At 38.0% G+C, this 11,401-nt stretch overlaps 1 protein-coding gene across 2 annotated transcripts in view; it reads right to left on the bottom strand.

The window, feature by feature from the left end:
• LOC122845005 (reticulon-4 receptor-like 1) overlaps window positions 1-11,178 on the bottom strand; it is a 99,435-nt gene extending 88,257 nt beyond the window's left edge. Inside the window, exons 1-2 of one of the 2 annotated variants that reach the window (XM_044140938.1) lie at window positions 10,915-11,178; window positions 9,281-9,404 (exon numbers count right to left, since the gene is read on the bottom strand). In XM_044140938.1, coding sequence (XP_043996873.1) covers window positions 9,281-9,293 — 13 coding nt within the window. In that variant the 5' untranslated portion in view covers window positions 9,294-9,404; window positions 10,915-11,178. Of the gene's footprint in view, window positions 1-9,280; window positions 9,832-10,914 lie in introns of those variants that run through there. The other variant, XM_044140937.1, reaches the window with a different exon arrangement.
• Between the last annotated feature and the right edge of the window lie 223 nt (window positions 11,179-11,401).

Genomic DNA, 11,401 nt, shown 5'->3' on the forward strand with positions numbered 1-11,401 from the left:
ATAAAAATTTACTGATAATCAACCAATGAAAATTAGAAAAGTGGTTTAACGGAATCGTTTAAAAAATACACTAAAGAAAAAGGCTTGTATAAACAGTCATCTCTATAAAAGATTGTACATAATCTGACCGTGGGGCAATGCAATCATTTAGTCTGCCTATTTAAAAGGTGACAAGTTGCCACTGTGCTGCTTGGTGACATGCTGCATACAACTCCAAACATGGACCACAGGAAGCAAAGGAGAGCGTTGTCCCAGCTCATTAGAAAGATAGTTTTAGACAAATATGTTAACTTCTGAATATGTGCAGCTGTAAAGTCCACAACATCCATGACTGTGTGATAAAAATTAGACAACTTGAAATGAAGGATAATATGATTGGTAGCTAAAGAGCCCAGAACAACCTCAAAGAAACTGAAGGTGAACTCCAAGATGACGTCACATCAGTCAGATTGCACCATTTGTCGTCGTTTGAGCCAAAGTGGACGACAAAGTAGCGCACCTCTGTTGAAAGGAAATGATAAAAAAGTGAGACTGGAATTTGTTACGGTGCATAGAAACAAGCCACAAAGTTTCGAGGAGAAAGATGAAATAAGAAAAAACTGGGTGTTATTTTTGCCAATGCAAATAATCTCTCAGCCGAAGCTCAGTTCACAGATGCAAATGACATTATCCCTACTGTGAAACATGGAGGAGGCTCGGTTATGCTCTGGGGCTGCTCTGTCACCAGATGTCTCGAATCTGCGCAGAGTTTGATGAACTATTGAGACAGTCTGGAGAAAGATATGTTTGGTCTCAGAACCAGGCTGTGCGTCTTCCAACGGGACAATGACCCAAAACACAGATAAAAAATAAATAAAAAAAAAAAAAAAATTACACAAAAATGTTTAAGAGCAAAACACTGAACTACAGTCAAAGATACATCTATTCAGATATGGCTTGTACTTGTACATTTCATCTGACTTTAGACCAAGTAAACTGAAATTATTTGGAGGTTAGACTTAATAAAACCTAATGTAGGTCCACAAAAATTATGCAAGCAATGCAAAAAATACTATATAGATAACTTTTATATAAGTTAGAGGCAATTACCATGTCATTAATTACCTGTAAGTGCAACACATTTGTGTTTCAAACCCTTTTTGCTAAACTAAGCTCTTAGTTTGTATTTTTTAAAATAGATATTCTGCAACGTTATCGGTAATAGTTCCCCTACCTGAAGTGGAAAGATGTCATATCACTGCGAGGTGATTTGAAAAAACTTGAACTAAAATTTTTCATGTCAGTGCCAAAACTGTGAATCATCAATAAAGTTTTTATTTGAGCCTGCTGACTGTTTCAATCCAAGAACTTATTTTTTAAACAAACAGCTTAATGAAATTTACCCATGAAACCAAAGATATCTGAGAGTAATAAACTAAATCTGAATATGAAGAAAGTTTAAATTGCAGATGACTGCCACAAGAGCACATGTATTTCCTATAATCAAATGGTGGGAACAGATTTTGTACATATTCAAACTTCACAAAGGCTCTAATAAAATAATTGACAACAGTGTTTCTTTAATCTTCATAATGCAGTGTGTCCAATGAGCAGTGTCCCAATTGTGTCAAAACCTATCAAGCTTCAGCTCACTTCAAGTTGAATCATGAAGTTTGGACCGCTGCTGTTATTTATTTATAAAATGACAATCTAATCCCCATGTGTTGGATTACAGAACAAATTAATACATTTCACATAAAAGCCCTCAGATTTCATTAAAAATTAAGTTCTTACTTTTTTTAAATTTTTTTTATAGAAGTTAAAAAAAAAAATCACCTTAGGGTGATTAGAAAATGTCATTTCAAGCTCTGAACAACATAATTTATAGCAGTTTCTGTTTGCTTATTTAGCATCAAAACAGTTTCTGCTCATTAATTTTCTTCCACGCCGTGTTTGTGAGCGATCACCGGTTTAGCAGCTCGGAGCTGCAACACGTAACTCACAGTAATTAATTTTCACAAGTGGTGGATCACTTGTACATGCAAAATAGAAACTGGTCTTGTAGCTAAAGGAAAAAAAATAAAACAGGATTGAGAAGGCAAAGCATCCTGACCTGAGGACACAGTAGACAGAATGAGTCTGTGAGTAACCTTGAAATGAAGCAGGAGGAGTGGCTGCAAAGGGCATTGATATGCACAGCTGACACACAGAGCGCTCGCTGAGTGTGTGGCGATGCGTTGCATCCTCTTCCCCAATGTGACTTGCGTTACAGGTAACTGATTATCCTCTGAATTCCATGTCACTTATCAAATCCAGCAGAATTTAGCTCTCCATTATGATAATTTTTTGCTGATTTATATACTACCAAAGCACAATATTTCCTATATTATGCCCTGATTCCTAAAATCTGTCTACGGCCTCGAGATGTTGGTACTGCAGAAGCAAATTTGGATCAATCTCAGCACTCAATTACTCCACCATTTGGTGTTTTATGACCCGCATAAACACTCTGTCACAAATCCATATGTTATTATCATCCAGCAGGGCGATCACAGACGCTAGTAAACACACTCAGGGCGACGCAAAAAAGCAACAGCAGCTTGTTTGAGTCTGGATTTGACAATGGCCTGCAGGCAAAATGTATGCGTGCCAATACAGCTGTCAGCACTGAGGGGAGGAATAAGGATGTGACATTTGTCTTCTGTCACGTTGCAGTCACATGCATTGGTGTATATGTAGCAGTGGGATGTAAAACTATAAGTGAAATTAAAGCAATTGTTGTCAAATTGCTTTCATGCTTTAATCAGGAGAACCTGTTCATCACAGATGAAAAGTTTTACACTCAGCTGAGATGTTTTTCACTTTTGGGTCAAGAGAAAGTCACTTGCCCTTAAGCTAAGCTAAAGTAATGAACACTGACTCCCAGTTTTTACCATCATATATACTGATATTGATCCATGGATTTCAGCAAAGGGCTACAATTCCCAACAGATTACCATGTCTTAAAGTAATCTCATGGCCACCTTCTTAGATACTGCAGATTTAGGGGAAAAGTAGAATGGTGAAGGCAGAATAATAACACGGGATGCAAACGAGGAACGCCATGTTTTTCATTTTATTCAACAACTATGTTCTCCCACTACCTATAACAAGGAAGTGGACCATAACCAGACTTATCATATGTATGCTGATAGCATACCATTTTATATCTTTGTCATTAAACGATCACAATCTGTGATAGTGATATATCAGACACACAGATTTAATAGACCTACCATTAAATCTTAGGTCTAAAATTTCTACCATTTAAGGCAGAAGAAACAGACGTTATTGTTTTTGGTCCACAAATGCAAACTTAAAGATTAGTAATATGTTAGACTTTTAGGGCTCAAAACTCAAGAACATGGAAGAAACTTTGGTGCTGATATGGACTCAACCAGCCATTACACTTTCAAAAGGGTTTGAAGACAGAAGAACTGATGTGTGCGTTTATTGACCGCAGATTTGATGGTAGTAGTGCCATATTTTTTATAAAGCTCAATCAGGCGATGACAACTTATCCAAAGTGGTTCCACTAGAGCAGGGATGTCATTTGGACCATATCAAGATCATGAATGTCCTTAAATGGGCTGGTTGTGGTAGAATTTCCCATTAACAAACTTCTAAAATATGAACAAATTGTTATTTTTGCCTTCAACAAGTACTTCTTACAGTTTAAACTGAACATCTTTTCACAGTATACAGATAAAAACTGATTCAATTATTAGTAAAACAATATTTAAGCAGAGAAACCCTAATCCTTTCTGGTTGTAAAGGAAACACATTTAAAATCTTATTCATGCTCCTACCATCATCAAAGATTTCTTCATCAGCTTCTTTACTTTTACAAGCTATTTTTGCATGTTTTGACTTAACCTCATAACCCTTTTTCATTTTATGCAATGCATAGTATTTTTTATTACTCTTTTGATGTATTTTCATGTTAATGGAATTTACTTCGGTTCCCATATTTTCCTCCACAGCACTGTTGTCCGAATAACCGCGCCGCCTTGCATCGCCTTTATAACCGACATTAAAAATCACTACATGCTCTAGGGATTCATTCATCAATTCCTTGCATGCTATTTGTAGTTTTTGTCCATGTGAGTTGCGTGGATTAGAAGACCAAACAAGAAAACTGTGGAAGACACACAGATAATTCATAAAATGGACAGGATAGAAGGATCAACATTTTGTACACATCTGAGCCACTGTCTACACTGAAGTGATAAACATGGATGAAGATTCAGCATGACATAAACTTCCCAAGGATGCCATTATCTAAGTTGTCACTGCACACCAATATCCATAAATCAGCTCAGTCACTATGGAAAAATTAACATGGGAATAATTGCATTTTTTGATCTTTTTTCTCTTATCTAATAATTTGTTTTCTCTAGATCCATTGGCAAATAATGCATTCTGGACTCTGGAAATTTACAAAAGTATCAACTGACTGCTACAAGAGGAATGGAAAATGGCAGGGAGCAGGGCAGTGTTGCCAGGTAAGTGTACTTGACTGACAGATCATCAGGAAGCGTGAGTGCCTCTTTAAACGCAGAAGTTTTGCCAGTTTGCAACTCAGGAGTGTTCAGGTGTGTAAACACAATGCACTATGAGGAAACACATCAGTAACAGATCTTATGGAAGTGAGAGTTGCTGCCTATCAATCTGGAAAGGGCAAAAAAGGACATTTTAAAACAATTTGGAGTCTGCCATTCAACAGCAAAAACGAATATTCACAAGGAAAAAACACAGAAGAGCACTCAAGTCAGTTGCCAGTCAACTGCTGGACCATGACTGCATAGCTTTGGTCCAGCAGTGCAATTGTTTAAGTAAAAAAAAAAAAAACTCAAATAAGTCTTGGAAAAACAAACAATTGTAACAACACAGTTCCAGAAATCCTCAACAAATAAAACTTGTTTGATGTAGTAACAGCTCATATTTTTCAGGTTTGCAACATTTAGTCAGAGCAAATGAAAAGTCTCCTTGAACAATGTTCCCTAGACAGCTGAAACTAACGTTGTTTTGGTTAGCAGGAGTAAATAATGTTGCATTAACACAGCCTAATGCCAGCTTAGTTCCCCTTCACACTAAAATTCAGTCTCTTCAATAATCTAACAATCTCCATGACTTCTATTTCCATTTTCAGGAAATCTGGGAAGCAGAAATCCTTGGAGACATTTGTGAGCATAAAGGCCGTCATGAAAATTATTAGCTCTGAATATATGACCATACAATGTTTTCTTGCACCTTTTTGCAGTTATGGAATAAACATTATAGTGGAAATGCCTGTGCCATATGAATTTATGTATGATAGCACTTTGGGCCAAGTGATCAGACAGAAAGACTAACAACCTTTTTCATCCAACAACCAATCCTGTAACTCTGCCACATGGCAAAGAAAGGGCATTTGTAAACATTCAAAAATAAGTCAAAATTAAAATTTTGTGAATATAACTGACAGAGGATGCCCTTCCAGAAGACCAAGATTGACCACTTCCTGGTTGACCTTTGACATCGTAATGAAATCTCAATCCGGTGAAAGGAGGATATTAAGAAGTTGTGGAGGAGTGAGAATTTCAGCTACACGACGCCGACAGCTTGCAGCCACTGAGTCAACTTTTAACTCCTCTATAGAACAAAGTATTCGGCATCAAAGTATGAGAGCATTTTGTTTGACATCTGGTGCTTGTCCTGACTGAGTAATGCTGGAAAATAACAGCAGAAACAATCACAAATCTACTATTAAAAAGACAGAAACGTCAATGACAACGTAAAAGGTGAAAGGCAAAAAAGCTGTCCAAATAAAAGAGAAATATTGTCATGCAGAGTCTTTTCTTTGACTTAAACGCAGAGCATATTTGTTCTAACAATGTCTCTATACATGGAGGACAGGTAGAACAAAAGCATTGTAGGAAGATGAACTTGAACAAGTTCTGTGACTTGAAACGAAGCCAGATCATTTTCAAGTCATAGAAAACAACCTGGCTTCAAACAAACTACGAAACAAAGCTTCAGGAGCTTCCCAAATCAGCCAAGTTAGTGGCCAATCAGCCTGCCAGGCCTCTCTTTGCTCCCAGTGATGCTGGCAGCGAGAACTGGCCAAGCACAGAAACAGAGATAGAAATGAGAGACAGACAAGAGGAGAATGATAGGGGGAGTTTTCATTACCAAAAACATTTATCCTCCTCCTCTTCACTCTCTGGATCTTGTTTAATCTCACTGCAGTGAGATACTGCAGGTAAAAGTGACAGATATAGATAACTGTATTTCAGCCTGACTGCACAATTACTCTCAATTTTATTATTGTGACTGACAGCAACATATTTGTGGGAGGAGATACAAAGCAATGCATCAGCTCTTCACAAGCAGCTGATTTAACTGTGGGTGTAGGTGGGTGGCTGCTATCTATCTGAAATTACAGGAAGATTAAAAAGAAAGGTTGTGGGACTCTTGGCCGTCTTTCCATTATGCACAAACACACGATGACAGCACAAATCGGCTCCCCGTCAAGACGATCGGGTCCCTCTCTTAATGAGGAGGTCGGTCTGCTTGTGGCTCACGCCAAACAAGCAGGCCGGAGATCATGACGTACACAGATGTGTGTGTGTGTGTGTGTGTGTGTGTATCGTTTTCCTGCTCTGATAGGACAAATGACAGACTTCCAATATTTCTTATGAAGAATGTTTTTCTCCTCAGGATTGAACAGTGATCCTACGTAATCATCACAAACCAGTTCTCTGACAGGTTGCCTTTCACCAGACCCCAAATGTAATTTATTTTATTTCTCTTTCAGAGGGGATGACAAAGGTGGGGGGCAAGACTGTCAGATGAGTCACCACTCCACGCCACGAATAGGTCCTTCCAAAATGTCTATGTGTTAGTCAGGGTTTTCATTGTTATTTTTCCAAGTATGCCCACATCCAGTTTTACTTTTATGTGCATCACTTTCACTACTGTGCTTCAACTGACCTACCCCATGTCATACAGGGTTCAAATCACCACAGCAGAACTGGTGTTGGTGTCAAGTTTGACCCTGAGGCCTTCAGAAATGACAGATGCATTGTTTAGGACAGAATACTAGTAAGTCTGAGCAGTTTTTGATTGCATGTTCAAAGAGGTGCTGTGTGCTGATGTGCCTGTTGCATCAAGCTGGCTCATTTACATATCTCTCCATCAGCTCCTGGATTTTTTTTTTTTTTTAACTCTGCATTTTTAGGACGTTAGAATGCAGAGGAAACAGAATGTTATTCGACTTCTATGAAACCGAGCTCTTACTTTGGGATGTTAGTAATTATCAAGGAGTTTCATATCAAAATAACAATTATCTAGATATTTATACATGAAAGGTATGAATAAAAGACAATTAAATAGTATCTTTACTATAAAAAACAGAAGTCAGGCCTGTGTTAAACACTTCCCTAAAAGATATGTGAATGCAAACTTAGCACACATGTCATACAAATTTAGTTTCTGTTTGTTAAAAAACTGTGTTTTGTCACTGTGTTAATATTTAGAAACACTTCCAGAAGAACATTTGTCACATTTTTTGTTCAAGGCTAAACGAAATTTTTGAGTATTGTTGTTTGCAACATTCATTTGCTTAACTTTGCAAAAAAAAAAAAAAGAAATTAATCAATAAAATTCTGACCAGCTAATCAATATTTTTCCACTATGTCATTTCATTCTTTTGCAGTTTTGCTCATTTTGAATCAAGGCTGTGTACATTTTGAAACTGGTTTGACAACCAAAGATTAAACATTTCTTTTGTTCTGCTCTTACTTACTTATTTATTAATTAATTTATTCATTCATTATTAATGCTTCTGTTCAAGGTGAGTAGTAATATCCTTCAGCATTCCTAAGCAGAATAATGGGGCTACTCTTAGAGAGATATGTTAGCTCCCATTTTATTCCACTTGTCCCATTTGTTTATGTGTGGAGCCACTGGTTGGTGTCCACCTAAAGAAAGACCAATCATCCAAATTGGGTCATGATGTCATTTAGTGACTTATAGGGTATACAATAGCTAAATTTTTCCTGAGGAATGACCAACAGTGTCCCCCATAACTTCTTCCATGATACTTTGTTTGTAAATACATATAAAATGTGATCCTTAACTTATTTTACCTGAACATTTTACTGCGCTCCAAAGAAAAGTGCAGTGCTAAACCATCATCACCGAAAACATTACTAGTATAGGAAGCCTGGATTAATTACCAGTTATTTATTGTATTACTTTTGTGTGCAGTGATATTTTCATTATGTTAAATTTCCAAAGTATCGTGCACACCTAAATGTCAAAATGCACTATAGTTGGTTTTGTTGTTATTGTTTTGTTTGCTTAATTTTGTTTTATTTTGTTTTTCAGCTAAAGAAATGAGAAAATCAAAGCTGTCCTTGGAGCCTCCGACAAGCTTGGGTTTAGAAAGATTCTGATGATTTTTGTAAGTGAATTAAGCCAAATGAACCAGGCTACAGAAAAGAGCTGTTTTCCTCCTTACTGTCACAGATTCGAGCTTTTACTGTGAAATCCCGGAGAGGCAAGGTCATTGTGGGGAAACTTGATATCTGTTCAGCCAAAAAGCAACCACGTGGCAGAGTAAACAGCTTGTTTTATGCTTTTCTCCGGGACGATCTCCACGCTCCGCTTTATAATCTCTCATGGCCCTCGGACCTGGGGGAAAGCCACCGTCTCCCGACACGCACTGCAGACAGGAGTCCAAAATATGTCCCCGCGTGCTGCTGGGCTCAGCGCCTCCTTCTGTCACGCAAATTTATTCACACCCGCGCGCACACGAGCCTACACCAAAAGTAGTACACAAGCCTTTAAAAACTTCCCCAACAAACGCAAGATGTTGAACTTTCCTCCTGGTTTACGCTCTTTTTCTCACGCTCTCCAACACTCACGCAGGCGCGCGCAGGAACGACCCAGCTGCCCCTCGTGCGGGGAAGTCTGAACAAACTGCAGTGCGGCAGCGATTCGCTATTTTAAGAATATTTTTTACATGAAGTGAATAAATTTTTAATCTGCTTTCCAGTCCGACGCTGCCTGAGCGGATAAAGGACAGCGGGCGGCTAAGTTTTAGAGAGACAATCAAGACGCATCTGCCTCTCAGCTGAGACCTAAATAATAACAATAATAATAATAAGTAAATAACAGAAATTTCGAAAAAAAAAAAATAAAAACTCATACCACACGCTCACACTCAAACAGCCAAACCTTTACAAGCAAGAAAAACAAATGGTATCAGTCTTACCTCGCCTGAACATATTGACAGCGGCTGTTAGGACTGTCTATTGAAGTAGCATCCTTCAGCAGATTGTTTTGATTTCCTTTGACCGCTCGCAGGCAGACTGTACTCTTGTCCCCTCGGTGGCTGGCTTTAAGTGGAGGCGATTGGTGGTGGAAGAAAAACAGGAGATGAAATGGCTCGGCTAGAGAGAATTAAATTTGTCAAAATTGAGGACAAACGAAAAAAAAATCTTCTGCAGCTTTTTGGAGTAATTGAGCGACGGAGTGGGGGAAAAACACCTGCTCCCGTCCCAACACTCTCTCAAATAACATTTAAAATCACCGCCATCTGGTGTTTATGAATAACTAAAACACATTCTGACTTTGTTTAGAGCTCAGAGTTAAAATGATGGTGTCCAGAAAGAATTTCAAAGATAATATCCCCTTCGAAAGGAAAGAAAAACAGGATAAAAGTTCTTATTGTGTCTTTATCCTCCTCGTTCTCCCGTCGGGTTTTCAGCTGCAGGTCTGAAAGAGTCGAACAACGTGCTGCGTGAGTCAGTGCCGTCTACTGTCTCTGTTACCGGAGAGCTCCGAGGTTTCAGTCCCCCTCCCCTCCCACTGCGAGATGTGGCTGATGGATGCCTGAGCGTCACTCTCCTCTTTCCGCTGTGTCTAAATACAAACAGGCTCTACTTTATGGATGCCAGGAAAGAAGCGTGTATGGTCATGAAGCAATTATAGAACTGCTCTGAAATTAAAATCCGTGGGGGTTTTTTTCTTCTGCGCTTTTTTCCTTCCCACTTATGTTAATAGTCCTTGAACAATAATAGAAATGACATCTATTACTGATAGAATATGCAGAAATAGCATAAATCAGAGAGGCAGTAAAAGGCCAGGGACAACTCTGGAGGAGCTGCAGAAATCAGGATGGACAATGTTAACTACTTTTTCTGATTCCTGTTGTTTTCTCCGATTTCATATTTTAAGAGATGGGAATTTTAGAAGAGGTTCAGAATAACATTAAAACACAAGAGGACAAAACTTTATATTTAGGTGAAATCAAATGCTAGCTAGTTTAGACAGATACAATTTAGGATTAGATTTTGATTGGGCTGATATTGGACGCTCTTTTTTCACTCATCTGTCCCTGCTGATGAAGTTCCCACAGCATGATGCTTTCACTACCATATCTCACTGTAAGGATGTGCATTCAGGATAATTGGAAATATCATACAGCGTTTTGCATTCTTTAAAAAAAAAGTTTAGTTTGGTTTCATCTAATAGGATCACCTTCCATTACAACACCAACCCCACTGAATTTATCCAACAAAATCTGACACATATGAATGTTCATATACCTCGGAGTCACCAAACAGGATATGAGCTTCTCCATAAGACCACTTAGGAACGACCATATGACCCAGAAAGCATTATGTCAAGCAAACATTAACCTTTTAACAGGAGCAATATTTTTGTTAAAAAAAAGAAAGAAATCTTAACATTTATTTACAGCAACATTAGTATTGTGCTAACCAGAGCATCAGAGGCATCATATAAACCACAGCAAGAATCATAACTAATTATCAGTATTTGCAGAAAAGAGCATTACTGTATCTAAAGCTAATAAAACACACAGGAACAGAAGCTGCAGCTTACCTGCCATCTGGAAAATCCTCTGCGTGGTGATTTAAGACTGACAATCTGGTCTAAGCTTTCCCCTACTTTGGCAAAATTTCTATCTCCCAAAAGATTTTAATTTCAGTGATGGTAATTGCCCAGATGTTTGGTTGCTACAGAAAAAATAATAGACTTAATTGGCTATTTATTTTTCACTTCTGGACAATAGTCAGCAGAGAAATGATAAAGTTTGTCAGGGGAAATTCACTGTTAAATGAGAGTCAGTTGGTGAAAATGTCTAAATAATTCAGATTACATTTAGGCACAAACTTTTAAGAAAAACTGCCATTGTTTTTAATCATTTACATCATTTTTAGATTTTACACCTCTTCTACATCAAGCTCCCCATATGAATCAACATACCTGAATCAGATAATTAGGTCGTCAGCATACTCTGTAGAAAAGAGGCAATTCAGCCATTTGATTCAGGTGTGTTGGACCAGGAACAAATCTAAAAGTTGCAAGA

The sequence above is a fragment of the Gambusia affinis genome, linkage group LG15, assembly GCF_019740435.1.
Source record: "Gambusia affinis linkage group LG15, SWU_Gaff_1.0, whole genome shotgun sequence".
NCBI lineage: Eukaryota > Metazoa > Chordata > Actinopteri > Cyprinodontiformes > Poeciliidae > Gambusia > Gambusia affinis.